The sequence below is a fragment of the Papio anubis genome, chromosome 4 (assembly GCF_008728515.1).
Source record: "Papio anubis isolate 15944 chromosome 4, Panubis1.0, whole genome shotgun sequence".
NCBI lineage: Eukaryota > Metazoa > Chordata > Mammalia > Primates > Cercopithecidae > Papio > Papio anubis.
In genome coordinates this window covers 98,768,489-98,784,486 of record NC_044979.1, presented here as the reverse complement: position 1 = coordinate 98,784,486, position 15,998 = coordinate 98,768,489, and the positions used below count along the sequence as shown (strand labels likewise).

At 43.5% G+C, this 15,998-nt stretch overlaps 1 protein-coding gene across 5 annotated transcripts in view; it reads right to left on the bottom strand.

Annotated features, from left to right (window-relative positions):
* The window catches only part of CREB5 (cAMP responsive element binding protein 5), a 415,931-nt gene that overhangs the window by 125,611 nt on the left and 274,322 nt on the right, over positions 1-15,998 (bottom strand). The window contains exon 1 of one of the 5 annotated variants that reach the window (XM_003896161.5): positions 12,831-13,353. The exons of the other annotated variants lie outside the window; for them this stretch is intronic. Within the exon in view, the coding sequence (XP_003896210.1) occupies positions 12,831-12,877 (47 nt within the window). The 5' untranslated portion in view covers positions 12,878-13,353. Of the gene's footprint in view, positions 1-12,830; positions 13,354-15,998 lie in introns of those variants that run through there. 5 annotated transcript variants of the gene reach the window in all.

Below are 15,998 nucleotides of genomic sequence, written 5' to 3'. Positions count from 1 at the left end.
CTGTGCTTTTGCATATGAAAAATGAGGCTGTAAAAGGGTCAGCCTGTAAAAGGCATAGCTAGTAAAAAATAATTGGAGGGCATTGAATACAGACGATGTGCACCGTTCATAAGATAATTAGTCCCGGGATCCTTACTGTGTTGCTCCCGAGGTTCCTCACGCCAGGAAGAATTCTGAGGTGTGGAGAAGTTATATCACAGCTTACTCAACAGAGAAGGTATAAAAGAATGCACATTTCCAAGACCATTCCCAGCAACTTGAAAGCCTCATCTCATATCTTGCCTTCATAAAACATAGCATTTCCACACTGTGGCTGTTTTAATAAACCAATGAATAGTTCTCTCCAATCTGTTTGCTTTTAGTGAACTTACTTTCCTTCTTCAAAGATGCTGGCACTATAATGTCAGACAAATGTCTAGAATAACCATGCACTGCTCTGGACACCAATGAATAAAATATGGAAAATACTGCCTATCCTCAGAGTGCATTATTCCACTTAGAAAATGGTAAATTGGATAGTATTGGGAGAGGATTCATGTATTTTTGAGTTGTGGGGTTACTTTCTGGTAATCGCCTGACTTGAAACTTTAATCAGGAAGTTCTCTTAGCCCTGTGAGTGATTTTTTTTTGGGGGGGTGGGGGGGTGGAGGGGGTGGGGGGAAGGCAGGGAGGTTGGGGGATGAGGAAGGAGAGCGTTAAAGAATTGAGAAAATGACTAAGCCCCACAGGCCTTTTTTTCTTGTCATACAGTTGTTGTCAAAAAGATTCACTATTATGTCTGGGATAGGGAAACTCCATGGCATTTTGCGTCCAGTAAAAATGTCTCAAACCATTTTTCAAACATTTTGAGGTTTGGCACAAACCTGAAATCCATCTTGCCAAGCACTTTCCCCCCCTTAATTCTTAAACCCATGTGTCTTTCAAGGGAAATTTAATCCGTATGTTTCTGATTCATTTACACTTAACTCATCAAAATGGTGTTTTGTAAGAGCTATTTGATGTTCAAGAAGTCTTATGAGCTTCTCTTTTTATAAGTCTAAAAAGCCTTTCTTTCTGAGAACCCAGAAAATTGTATTTTACCAGCTGTAGGCCAAATGATTTGAGCTGTGTTAAAAATCAAGAACCTGCTGAATTTAGGAGGCATACAGCAGACACAATGACATAAATAAACATCCCCATGTGTCCACCTGCTCATACATCAACTGAAGACCTTTCTAACTCATTCCTTCCCTGAAGAAGTCTATCCCTTAAGGCCGAAGAACAAATTACAACGCTGAGGCAGAAAAGAACGAGGGTCCTATAGCAAAGATCCCCATTGGTTCTGGAGATTCCCAATTGAGATTCCCAGCTCAGCATCCATGGGAATAAATCCAGTTGCATTTTGTTAGATGAATCTATTACCTGAGAAATAAAATAATCATTGAAGGCCAGAACTAGATGGATGTCATGAAATTTCTAATCCAGTAGGATTTGGATTTTGTTCCAAGGACCTCTGGGTGGGGGTGGGGGTGACTTATGGGAGGAGATGTGGACCAGTCAGGGATCTGTTTTCCATACTGGGCTTTTCCACAAGAGGATTTCTTAAGAAGTAGTCTCAGGATAACTTCAGTTTGAAAACAAATACCTTAATTTTACATGAGGACACAGAGTTTGGAGAAAGGAATCTTGGAGTTGGGACAGAACTTGAAATACAACCCAGGTCCCCTGATCCTTGCCCAGCATTCCGGTGGCCTTTCTATGATACCAGTGTGTTTCCAATGCTGGTTGCACTTCATTAGGGGGCCAATTAGTGAGAAATTGGTGAAATCAGCTTAATCTGACATTACCAGCATTTTAGAACAATACATACATATCTAATACATCAGATATCCAAATAATGTTATACACAGTAAAAATTAAGTATTATTCCATAAAAATTATGTGTGTATATATAAATATGTGTGTGTGCATATTATACACATAATCCAATGTATATTCACATATACACACATGTATATATTTCCATGTGTATATACACAAATATACACATATACACACATGTATATATTTCCATGTGTATATACACAAATATACACATATACACACATATATGTAAAGTATATATATACACATATATATGTGTATGTAATGTATGTATATGTGTATATATATGTATATGTGTGTATGTAGTGTGTGTATATGTGTATATATTTGTACATATGTACATATGTGTAGGTGTATATATGTGTGTACATATATATGCATATGTGTGGGTATATTGGGCTGTGATACAGAATATATTTCTCACTATTGCTCATATCAAAAAAATTTAAAAACTACTATACAGAAAACCACATTTTGTTCCCTCATGGTTCAGTCAATAGTGGTTTTCAATTTGCCTCATTAAAGATCACGTGGCTGGAAAAACCCAATAAGATCCTTCTCACTTCAGTAGAGGAAATCCTACAAAACACTGGTCCATTTCAAAGGGGGCTTAAATACACAGCTCAGAAGAAACAAATAAAGAAAAAGAGGAGGAGGAGGACAGATAACTCTTTGAGAAAAGAAAGCGTCATATCCATCTTCCTATGATTTATTTACAAATGGCAGGAAGGATTTCTGATTTGCATTCAGTGCATCTGCACAGCTGAAGATGCAGACATATGAGCTCTAGCATAGTTCCACAGTGCATTTTCCAAGCACTTAACAATCATTAATTAGTTAGAAACATCCTTTCAAGGTCGGGAGACACAATAGTTCATCTCCACACAACGGAGCTTTGGAGGCTCCCGGGCAGCCGAATGGTACGGCACCTGGGTAATGACTGTGGGAAGATTAATTGGGTTAACTGGCTGTGAAGAATCTTGTGAAAATGCTGCTCCACTGCACTGTCAGATGTCAGAGAAGGCCAGCGTCCTTTGTGCCTAACAGCTGAAAGCTGCCTCCATGGGAAAGGATGCAAAGTCATTAAAACAACTATGAATTACCCTCTGCTCTCTTTTTTTCAGAATCATAATGAAGTGACAAGTTTTCTGTGGTCACAAAGTGCTGGAGTCTCTTTGGGATTAAAGTGCAAAGTGGGGCTGTTTGGGAATTGTGGTCTAAAACTGTTCCCTAGGTGGGGAGGAAGAGGGAGGAAGCAGTGTGTTCAGAGCCCAGAGGTCACATCCTGCAGGTGGGTGGGTGCTGGTTCTGGGGCAGCTTCCAAGCTCTGTCCTCATCAGACATGCACTCAGTGTAGCCAGGGCTCAGGCAGGGAGAGGGAGGAGAGAAGAGACTGGTGGGAAGCAAAGAGCTGGACTCCAGGACATTTACCCCAATGCTATTAGGGCCCACAACTTCAGGGCCCACTAACTAGACCCAAGGGGGGCTCATGGCTGGAGGCAAAAAGCAAGTTATCTTGTGGCCTCTGCACCCCTCTCTCCAGACCAGAGGGTGGAGTCTCTGCACAGCTGCCTGAATGATTTCCAGCGTCTCAAGGGCCTGCCTGTTGGTTGCTCCCTCCCACTCCACCATCCCCAGGAGTCAGAACTCAAAAAGGGACTGCAAAGCATTAGCCTGGGCAATATGGCAGAATTCCTGGCACCAGGAAGCTCACTGGCCTGGCAGGGCAGAAGTGTGCTCCTCACTGCCTTAGAGCTTGGTCTGTGCCCCGACACCAATGGTTTTATGATATAGAATAACTCTCTTCATATTTTTGGATGACCTCGATTTCTTCCCTTCCCTCCCTCCCTCCCTCCCTCTCTCCCTCCCTCTGTGGCCCAGGCTGTAGTGCAATGGCGCCATCACGACTCACTGCAGCCTGGAACTTCCAGGCTCAAGTGATCCTCTTGCCTCAGTCTCCAGAGTAGCTGGGACTATAGGTGCATGACACCACACCCGGCTAATTTTTTTTTTTTTTTTGTAGAGAGGACGTCTCCCTACATTGCTCAGACTAGTTTCAAACTCTTGGGCTCAAGCTATTCTCCCATCTTGGCCTCCCAAATTGCATGCTGTGATTACAAGAGTTAGCCATCATGCCTGGCCTTTGATTTCTTAATCTGTAAGGTGAATGGGTTGGGTTGAAACATCAATCTTTAGGTTCTGGCTTCCTCAGTGCATTTAGAATTATAAGACTGGACCAGGCTCAGTAGCTCATGCCTATAACCCTGGCTACTCAGGAGGCTGAGGCGGGAGGATTGCTAGTGTCTAGGAATCTGAGACTAGCCTGGGCTACACAGGGATACCCAGTCTCCACAAAAAAATTAAAAACATAGCCACATGTCATGGTGTGCACCTGTAGCCCCAGCTACTCAGGAGGCTGAGGCAGGAGGACCACTTCACCCCAAGAGTTTGAGGCTGCAGTGAGCTGTGATTGTGTCAGTGGGTGACAGAGCGAGACACTGTCTCTAAAGAAAAATTTTAAAAAAAAGAATTATAAGATGATTATTCTACTACTAAGGAAGTTCTGGATGGTGAGAGCAAATTCAAATCAAATGACGTTTCCTGTGACCTGTACACGTCACAGGGAGCTTCCTGTTTGCCCTCACAGGAAGGAAATGGCAAAAAGCAGCCATGTACTGAAGTAGGGCAAGATCTGAACTCAGAAAAATAATCTGGCTATAGAGAGGCCACTGCATGATCCATATTAGGGTGGATGCTGGCGAGAGCAAAACTAAAGGTGAAAATGCTACGCAAGAGCAATTTACATCTACGTTTATACTAAATGGGTTTATTATAATTGCTGTTATTATGATTAATTTCAGAGGAATTAAATGGGATCAGCCCTTTATTGCAAAGTGTTGCTGAGCTGACGGAAGTGTTATGATAAATAAGAAGGTCAAGAAGAGGCAGATGCAAAAGAAAAGTTACTCTACGTCATCTAAAAAAGAAATCTACTACTTAACTAAAAGCGGTGAAAAAAGACCCTGCTCTTTTGATGTTGAAATAAACTACAGTACACTGAAGTGAGAGCTGAAACCTCGTTTTCTGACCAATGACATGTACAGCCAGAAGTATGATTCTCTCTTCACCTCTCCACCCCCTCATGACCTCACCTGCATTCTGTGACTCGGTTTACTTTTCTTGGAAGGAACTGTTACATGACAGTATTTCTCTCTACATTATTAATGCCCAAAATATATTATTATCCAGACTTCCAAAGAAGTCAACTGGTTCCATTATTAAATAACTAACATTTGCTAGCACTCACTATGCTAACTAAGTGTATTATGCTCTTGTGGATTCCATTTCATAGACAAAGTAACCGAGGCTCAGAAATGTTCAATAGAGTGTCAAAAATCACATAATTAGAAAATGGCAAAGCCAGAGTTTGCCCCCAGATCTGTCTGACTCCAAAACAATCCACAGGGCCCAATCGCATCTGGCCATATTGATTATGAGGAATTAGGCTTCCCCTCTCTGCACAAAAGTTTGTTTTGCAGACCTTTTCTTTCTTTCTTTTTTTTTTTTAAGCAGTGATACAAGCCCCATTGAGGGCAGAGGGGCAGAGCCAAGTGGGCAGACAGGCCCAAAATGCTGCAAGAGGGCCAGCTGGACTGTCTGCCATGTCAGCACATGGGTACAGCTCAACATGACTTCAATTCAAGATCTTTGACTTGCAAAATAAAAAGTTTGTGGAATCCTAAAATATGGTAATTCATGGTAGGCATTCCAATTCACACAGCGCAGTCTCCTGACCCCATTTTCCCATTAAGATGAGTGATCAAATCTATGCATTAATAGGTACTTTGACATTCATTGGGGGCCATATTATTTCTTTTTCTAGGCTTTGCTTTTTGGACACGTCCAGTTCCATTTTAGTTATTCAGATGGAAAAGAAAAAAAATCATAAGGTAGAATTCAGTGTTTTGGTACCATGTGAAGAGAGAGAAAGAAAGACTTTGTTGCTAGCTAGATGAGTCTTGGCTATTGTCTAACTACTGTCCCACTCTCCATAATAATTGTGAACTATTGATTAATTCTTCTTGGGTGCAGCATTGCCTCATCAATCATTAAATAAGTTCTCTTGCCAGTGCAGGTACAGGAAGGAAAGATGTATGGACTTGTGTTAAAGCGTTTGTGTACTATGGAGTGGATTTTGGAGTGCTAAGTCATTTTCAGTTTTCAACGGTGTGTAAGTCTTTAAGAAATTACTCTTGTTGTAACCCAAACACATGAAATGCACGCCTCTGAAAGCACTCAGTCTTTTTTGTTGTTGTTTGTTTGAGACGGAGTTGCTCTGTCGCCCAAGCTGAAGCGCAGTGGCGAGATTTCGGCTCACTGCAACCTCCGCCTCCCAGGTTCAAGAGATTCTCGTGCCTCAGCTTCCGGAGTAGCTGGAATTACAGGCATGTGCCACCATGCCCGAGGTTGGCCTGGTTATCCTCAATTTACAGAGAAGATAGAAACTCTGGCACAGAGAGGTAAAGCGGTTTGTCAAAGTCACACAACCAGTAAGTAGAAGAGTGATTGAATCCAGGCCTTTTAAACCCCAAAGGCCATGCACTTTTCAGGAGACCCCACCTGGCTTCTCTGATTAGTAGATGCCTGTATTTTTAGTAGAGACAGGGTTTCATCACATTGGCCTGGCTGGTCTCGAACTCCTGACCTCAAGTGATCTGCCTGCCTCGGCTTCCCAAAATGCTGGGATTACAGGCATGAGCCACCACCTCTGGCCACACCCAGTCTTATAGCCTACATTTTAATCACAAATAGCAAAGCCATTTAAAAATCACAAATTGAAATTCAGACCACAACATTTGTATTGGCCTGGCCCACACTTACCAATGCCACCCATTTTCCTTCCTCTTCCTGGCCATTCTCCACATCCCTGCATTGTGACTGCCCACTCAGGTACTTGCACATGCATCTTTCTGCAATATCCAATGTAAAAGGAGTCCCCTTATGAAGGTCAGAATCCCAAAAAAACAAACAAAAAGGGAGCAGAAAGGTGAAGCTAGTGCTTTATTCCACAGCTGCTTCTTTCCACCTCCCAAGTTCAAGCAATTCTCCTGCCTCAGCCTCCTGAGTAGGTGGGACTATAGGTGCATGCTGCCATGCCCAGCTAATTTTTTTTTTTTTTTTTTTGTATTTTGGTAGAGACGGGGGTTTCACCGTGTTGCCTAGGCTTGGTTTCAAACTCCTGAGCTCAGGCAGTCCACTCACCTCGGCCTCCCAAAGTGCTGTGATTAAAGGTGTGAGCAACTGCGCCTGGTCACAGCTGCTTCTTTTTAAAGTACACTTCCAGATTGGCCCAGCCCATTTTCTGTCAGGCACATGACAGGGCTCATTCTCAGTCTACACTAATTTCTGCTTCTTAATGTTGACCTGGCCTTCCTGACCAAAGCTTACTAAGTAAAATCTGAGACAATGCTTCTTTCAAGTAGCTTGAGACACCATAGGCTCTTTTGCAGCTTAGATTTGGGGATCCCAGCATGGAACTCTCAAGATGCCTCTTGGGCCCCATAGATGTTGTATAATTCCACCACCCGCCATCCTCTCTTCCACTTGCCTCCTTGGAAGTCCCTTTCTCTTCAGTCTACAAAACATCCTTTTTTAACCGGAGTCTCGCTCTGTTGCCCAGGCTGGAGTGCAATGGTGCAATCTCACTGCAACCTTTGCCTCCTGGGTTCAAGCAATTCTCTAGCCTCAGCTTTCCAAGTAGCTGAGATTACAGGCAACCGCCACCACACCTGGCTAATTTTTGTAGTTTTAGTAGAGACAGGTTTCACCATGTTGGCCCGGCTGCTCTCGAACTCCAGACCTCAGGTGATCTGACTGCCTTGGCCTCCCAAAGTGCTGGGATTACAGGCGCAAGCCACCATGCCTGGCCTAGAAACTTCTTTTAGTCGGGCTAGGAATAGAATTCAGTTCTCATGACTGAATTCACTCACCTCCATCTCACTTTCTTTTCTTGTTCACGGTGCCACATGACCGTGGATGGGCAGTAAGAATCCTTTCTTCCAAACTGTGATGTCCTGTGTCCCTCCCTCCACCCAGATCATGGGAAATTTGGCATTTTAATCACTAGTATCCTCACGTCACTTCAGTCAGAATGGTCCTTGTACTTCTCTGTTTCTAGGACCTTGTGTGATCTCAAACCTGCTTGATTTCCAGAATTTAAGAAAAGGGCATAATAGAAGAAAGGCTAGAGAAAGAAGAAGGCTGAGTAATGCTGGGACAAGAAGCCCAGTTAGAGTCAGGGAGGCCGTACCTGCAGCAGGGACTGCTGTGAGGAGAATCCTATCCAACAGAATCCTCAACAACACAAACCACCAAGATTTCTTCCCCATCGGCTCACTATGTGCCAGGGGCCTTAAAACCTTATCTCCCTCCATCCGGCTTGGGCAACAGACTGAGACTCTGTCTCAAAAACAAAAACAAAAACAAACAAACAAACCCTCATCTCCAACCGTTGCAATGGCTCCATGAGGTCAGTCTGGTTATCCATAATTTACAGAGAAGGTAGGAACTGTGGCACAGAGAGGTGAAGTGCCTTGTCAAAGTCACACAGCCAGTAAGTAGAAGAGTGATTGAATCCAGGCCTTTTTAACCCCAAAGGCCATGGTCTTTTTGGGAGACCCCACCCTGCTTCTCTGACTAGCAGTGCCTGCTTGATGTTATCCCCATCCTTCCTGTCACAGAAGGTCTCACCAAGGGAAACATGGGAGGGCAAGGAGGAAGAATGTGAGTTCAGCATCGCCCATGGTGATGCTTAGGCATGGACAGCTGGCACTGTTCTGCTCTGTGTCTGGTGGGCAGAGGGAAGAGATTGATGCATCTTTTGTTGTGCTAGCAAAGCCATCTCTCCTCCTCCACCTGCTCACCTGTGGAGCACAGCCCCAGGGACCCTGTGGAAGGCAAACCCATGGAATGGCCATGTCCCAAGGGGAGGTAAAACACAGTCACTGTCACCAGGACTCCCCAACTGGGTATTTGATGACTTTCATTGACAGGCAAGGGCATTATGCCCCTTCCCTTACCAAGTCAGGGTGGTGATGGAAAGTTTGTTGGTGATGGTGAGCTAGACCTAGAGTGAACTGGACTCCAGTCGCCAGAGCTTATATGTACTTGGGTAAGCCTGACTCTTAGTTTTCACATTGACAAAAACAACACACACACAGACACACACCCCAAATACAAGTAAAATGGGAGAATTTACAGCCCATAAACTTTTCTAAAAGATCCTGCACATCTTTCAGATTCATGAAATGGTGTCAAAAATGCAGAAGACACACGCTCTTGTGCTTCAGTTGCTCGCAAGGAGCAGAACAGTATTTTTAATAAATTTATTCCCCCAAAGATTGCATGACTACTTGATAAGTTCCTATAATTTTAACACAAACTCGAGTTGTTAAAGGAGATTTAGGGCTACATTTGAAAACCTTCAGAAATCATGAAAGGCAAAACTGTGTGCTTGTTCATACAGGAACGCAGAACAGGATGGATGGATTGTAACAGTGTCCATATTTTGATTGTAGTAATGTACTACCACAGTTTTGCAAGATGTTACCATTGAGGATAACTGGGCAAAGAATACATGGGAATCTCTCCATATCATTTATTTACTCCTTTTTTTTTTTTTTTTTTTTTGAGACAGAGTGTCGCTTTGTTGCCCAGGCTGGAGTGCAGTGGCGTGATCTCGGCTCACTGCAACCTCCGCCTCCCGGGTTCACACCATTCTCCTGCCTCAGCCTCTGAATAGCTGGGACTACAGGTGCCCGCCATCACGCCTGGCTAATTTTTTGTATTTTTTAGTCGAGACATGGTTTCACCGTGTTAGCCAGATGGTCTCGATCTCCTGACCTCGTGATCCACCCGCCTTGGCCTCCCAAAGTGCTGGCATTACAGGCATGAGCCATCGTGCCTGGCCCTTTCCATATTATTTCTTATGAATGCATGTAAATTTATACTTATCTGAATAAAAATTTTTAATTAAAAACCAAAAATCAAAACAAAAACCATGACACAGAACCAAACAGTCATCAAACAGTGGAATTAATAATTTGTAGCCCTCTGGGTTACTGTGGGTAAGTGTAATGAGCTGAGATCATGTAAGTGCAACCTGGTATCACAGCTGGCATGGAGAAGCCACAGACAGGCTAGTGCTCCTGGCCTTGTCTCTGTCAGTCACAAGCAGAGCATTTCTGAATATGAGTGAACAATTCGGAGCCAAGTCAACATAAATTGTAATGCTCTAAAAAAAGAAATCATGCCCTCTTTATTCCTGAAGAGTCCCAAGCACACACTTGGCACTCATCAAACTATGCACAATGACTAATAATCTTCACCACTGGTTTCATTTTAGCTCTGGGTAATTTCTTCCCACAGATAGGCATAGTTAAGGTCCTTCCCTGGGCGCAATTAAGCTGGGCCCATAAGTACATAAGTACATACTTTACAACAAGGCTACTACCCCGGATACATAAATATATACTTTATAATAAGGCTACTACCCTGGAATTTGGCTGAAGAATAGGAGTATTGTCTGGAGAATTATCTAACAAGCACATACAGTTTCGCCTTTCATGATCTTTGAAGGTTTTCACATGTAGCCTTAAATCTCCTTTAAAAACTTGAGTTTATGTTAAAATTACAGAAACTTATCAAGTAGTCATGCAATCTTTGGGGGAATAAATTTATTAAAAATACTGTTCTGCTCCATGTGAGCAACTGAAGCACAAGGGTCTGTGTCTGCTGCATTTTTGGCACCATTTCATGAACCTGAAGGGTGTGCGGGATCTTTTAGAAAAGTTTCTGGGCAGGTGAATTCTCCCTCGTCTACTCTGCCACTCTTTTTGGCAGTCTTACCTAGGTAATTTATCTCATTGAGTCTCCTCAAAGGTAGCATTTGAAAACTAAAAAGTTTACCGTGTTTGTTTTTTTGCCAAAAAGCAAAAAGTAAACAAATAAAAATCAAACTTCAAAGTGGAGAAAGATATACTCCTGTCCATCCTCCCCCATTCACTTCTTTTCAAGTACTAATTCATCCTGAATTTCAAATGTACTTTTCTCTGAAAAGCTATGCCAAATACTCTTTAGCAAACTTTTGCATAGAACATGGATATACACACAGAACTTTCGAGTGGAAAGAGACTTCAGAGATTATCTAAGATTGGTTCCCCATGCGGCGAGCAGCTTCTAGCCCACCTTGCCCTTTCCTGACCTTTAGAGCAGAGCCCAGGTGGTTTAAATGATTTGTTCAAGGTCAAGCATCAGAATTAACACTCAGGCCTCCCCACACATCATGCTATTTCCTCCAAAAATTACTTCTCCCCACTGCTCCCCACTTCCACCTCTGCCCAAAAAAGGAGGAAAGAGAGAAGATCCATAAAGTCATAATTAATGATATCCAAAACATGCGTTAAATAAATAAATATAGACACATTTCTGGTATGTGCCGCATGCCTCAATATGCATCCAGCTGTAGAATGATCACAACTAAATAAGCCCAAGAGAAGTTGTGAAGTTCCCAGAATGAGAAAGTGTTGGACTTGCCCTCTTGTTTTAGAGGGTTTCAGTTTATTACTATCTAATAATGCTGGATGGTGTCAGAAAGCACTCAACCCAGGCAGCATATCACAATACGAAATCTCTTCTATGAAACAGAAACGTGGTAATAATTTTCGAAACATCAAAGTCTCTCTGAGTACACGAGATCCTTAAAACATTAAGAACACAATCCTTTGCCCCTCTCTTGCTGTATTTCATGTTAATTTCTTACTCTCAAATATTAACAACTCAATCAAGAAGTCTTCATCATCACCCCCTCACTACTGAAGCATGTCATCTAAAAAATTAATTCAAGAACATAAAACTCTTAAAGACAGCACCGGATTAATTAGCATGTGGAACAACAGAAAGTCAACACGCTCAAGTAAACGCACAATTGCTGTTAACCTTCGCTGAAATAATAGGGGAAAGACTATAACTACTTTTAAGGATCATCATCTATTACTTTTAAAACCTGCAGTATATTCTTAATAATAAATGGAACAGCACAATCACTTTTCATACAACATACACACAGTTTTCCAGTCATTTACAATTCACCAGTTACACTCAAAACTCACCCCCCCAACCGCCCCCCGCCCCACCGCCACACCATCACTTCCACCTTTTATGAAAAGACAACAGTTTTGAGCCACTTAAAACAGAGAGAGAGAGAGAGAGAGAATCCTGGCAGAAAATAATACACAGCTGTGATAATATCGTGTTATTTTAAAATACCACAATATAGTTTTACTTTTAATAATAAAAGATAAAAAAGGAGCGTCTGTGAATAATTAGAGATTGCAGTCTGAAGCCGGTTACAGTCACTGCAATTGATAATAAACTGAAAACCCCTTGAGAGCAGGTAAATGCTTTGCAACCCTGACCCCCTCGCTCTCACATTACTTAACTACCCTGCGGTTCTTGCATTACATCACCATTCAAGCGATTGGTTCCTGCATTTTAACTCTCTCCCTGTCTCCTCCGATTAGGAGCGACACCGCAGCAAAGAAACTTCGCCCGAGTTTGCTCTTTCTCGCTTCGCTTTTTATTTGTGGCCCTTTTGCTCTGGTTGCTTTGGTTTGCTCTGCTTTTTTTTTTTCCCCCTTCAACCCGGCCTCTGTTCAACTCATTCAGGTCTCTGTGCTAGAACAAAAACTCTGATCGAAGTGAAAAGAAATGCCTCTTCGGGCAAGAAGAGGAGCGGAGGGGCTGGGGAAAGAGGAGAAGGAAGAAGAGGAGAAACAAAGACGGGCAGAAAGGGAGAAGGGGGAGAAAATGAAGAGGAGGAGGAGGACGAAGGCTCAAAAACAGAAGGCAGTAGGGGCAAAAAAAAATCTATAAAATCAGGAGAAAAGAAAATAAAATTAAAAACAAACCTCATGGACATCACTGAGGCTGAATTCCCTCCTGAGGTGCAGAACATGAGAGCTCTGGAATGAGTGTGTGTAGAATTTGAGCCAAAGCTTAACTAGCTTGAGTGAGTCATATCCTTCCCATTTGATTCCAGGCCAAGCGATGATGTAATGTGCTGGCCCTTCTTTTGCGCCTAGCTCTGGCTCTCCCTCCGGCTGGGCTCTCGCTCACTTGCTCTCTTTCTCCTGGTCTCGCCCTCCTCCCCCTTCTCCTTTTTAGCTCAGTGCTAGTGAAGTCACCATTTAAATCTGGCAGAACTGAAGCAAAAACTTCAATGTAACCAAAACAGCCCCAGGCCGAGTTCCAGACTCAGAGAGCCTTCGTGGTGCACTTGCCCTTAGAAACGGGTAAACAAAGGGGGAAACAGTGCCGCTGGGGATGGCCCTACAGCTGCCATCAGAGAGCTCCAAGAGGGACCCGGAGTTCTGCAGGCAGGGGTCAGCTGGTTCTGCTGAAAAAAAAAAAGAGTGCCCTGTGTTTGGAGAAAGGGAAATAACATCAAGACACGTGTAGAGATGGGGAAGCAGGGAGTGAAAGACAGCCGGTTGGAAGGTGTGAGTGTTAAAAACCAACCTCAGTTAGCAGCTTGGGCTTTGGTTCAGAACCAGGTGACAGGGTTTCCATCGCCCAGGGCCCTTTTTTCCTGGAGCTGGATGGGATTTTCTGTTGCTGAATGCCAACCGCCACCCCTCCAGAGAGTTCTCGCATCTGACCTCCCTGTCAGCAAGGGCAAAACCACTTCTGGTCCAAACATGTGCCCGTGTCTGGAGCCACCAAGGGCTGTGAAATCAGTCACTTCTCCCTTGTCCCCTATGGGTCACCCTGTCATGTGCTAAAGGAAAAAGACCCCAGCCACAAGACACAACACTTGCCTTTCTGAGATCAGCACTCCACTCTCAGGTAAACCTTCCAAAGGAGAGGGAAGGAAGACAAGTCCCCCCTTAAAATCAAAGACAGGCTGTGCCCCCACAACTCAACTCGCTGGAGGGGGTGCTGGTGCGGGTGGAGCCGTCTGTGACTTTAAAGAGGAGAACAGACAGTATGTGTGTCTCTTTTTTAATTACAGAGTGAGGAAAAACAGCCTGGGGAGGTGGGGGCAGTCAAGCATGATCCTTCACAAATGACAGTGAAGCCCTTTTAATGGCTGAATTCTACCCCTCACTTCACACCTCCCCACTCAGGGTTCCACCAGGACAACACTCCAGACACTTCTCTACTCTATTAACAGGGCTTTTTAACCCCATCGTCTCTCCGTTTTGCTATTTCTCCTTACCCTTCATGCTTCCTTCAAAAAGAAAAAAGTAACATGAAAATGGGAAGTTCACTAGGATTTTTTTTTTTTTTAAATACCACAAAAGCAGAAGAAAGGCATGAAGCTGCAATTTTTTTTTTTCCTTTTCCGAAAATGACCATGGCTTGTGCTACAGTCTATTGCCCCTAAAGCCTTTTGTGGCCAGTGAATCAGGTAGATAAGACAAACATTTGTCTCTTTGCATGTTGCAAAGCAGAGAGGAACTTGACTTCTAAACTCTGTTTTTGGAGGAATCTCTCGGCTTATTAAAGATGTCCACTGATGGAAGTCAGGGATATTCATCTGAATCCCCTGGAATTTAAATCACAGCTTCAGGGAGTGTCGCTGTACTCAGGGTGAAGAGTTAAAAAGCAATATTTGCCCAAGGGTCTCCAGGACCCTGGGGGTTGGGGTGGGGAAGCGCTTTCTCCAGCAGGCTGCCCTTTGGTTTGACATCCTCAATTGATGCTGATGCCACAGTGGCTCCGAGTGACACCTTTATCAAGGCAGGCAGCTCTGAATTAGAGGTGATCAGCCATAATTACAGCTGGCGCCACTGAAGCCTGTGGCCTGACAGCGGCAAATGTGGTTGTTATAAAGTTTGGTCCACCATGTCAGTGGCCTGTATAACTCATTTACGTCTGACTTGCCAAGCAGCCATTGATTTTTTCTTCTGCTAAGGGGAATAAATAAAACAAAATTTTCAATAGCTTCTACAAGCCTTTACACTTCAAGGCAGGTTGGCAAGATTTTGTATAAACTACTTTTTTCTTTTTTAAATGAGCCATTGACCATCTTGGTTAATATCAAGCTATGGACTTTCACTCTCCCTTCCCTACCCCCCAAATCTCCCCTCCCCACTTTAGTTTTCTTATTAAAATGTTTTCTTTATGTTATTATTTTTAGTACAAAATGGATATGTGGTAGAGTTTTCCAAATGTACATCTTTTTGTAAGCTCAATGGGAAAATGTTCTCTGCAGGATTTTTCTTACACCATATTACAGGGGCTGGGTGAATCCACTAGATACCAGGCTTCTGCGGTTTTTCAGTGACATAGGCAAAAGGGACCCTGTGCTTTAAATAGAGGTGATGTAAAGATGGCTTTCCTGTGCCTTGCTTGGGAAGTAACAAAGGAGATGATCGCTTCGGCCAATGCCAGGCACGGACCTCAGATGAGGCCCACCAGCATCATTGCTTCTACCAGGAGGAGCAAGAAAACAAGAGGTTTGAAGGCGGCCAGTGTGCCTCTGATCAGGGAGTGAAATCGCCAATGGGTACAGTGTTTCTAAAACCCAGACAAATGCCAAGGACCCAGAAATGTCTGTGTCTGATGATGATGCCGTTAAGCCACCAATGTGTCAGAACACTTCAACATCCCAATAAAACAACTTTGGAGTGCTGGCCTGAATTGAAATCAATTTCAGAGTTCAAAGGGTCTGAATATTTACATTTGCACTTGTTGTTCAGGACATAAGTATTCCCTCCTGCCCCTTCCAAATCAGGCATTCCACTGGCTGCTGGGTGCCTCCCCACTTGAAAAGAAGCCCTACTTTCCCATTTTCCTTCCTGTGAGCAGCTAAAGAGAGATAAGATGCTGTTCCCAAAACAAAATTCCCCTCTGACTCAAGAGATTCCTTTTTCACCCATTTGGCCTTCTCCCCTACCCCATGTCCTAGCTGCTCCTCTGAAGAAGGGGGGCTTCATAGATAGAAGTCATAAGATGCTGTAATTCCAGAGGGAGGCTTCTTAGAAGTAGCCCCCGGCCAACAGGCTAGGTCTCCAGATTAGCTGGCTTGCTCAGGAATGCTTACAACACCCTCCTTTGCAGAGCGTGTCATC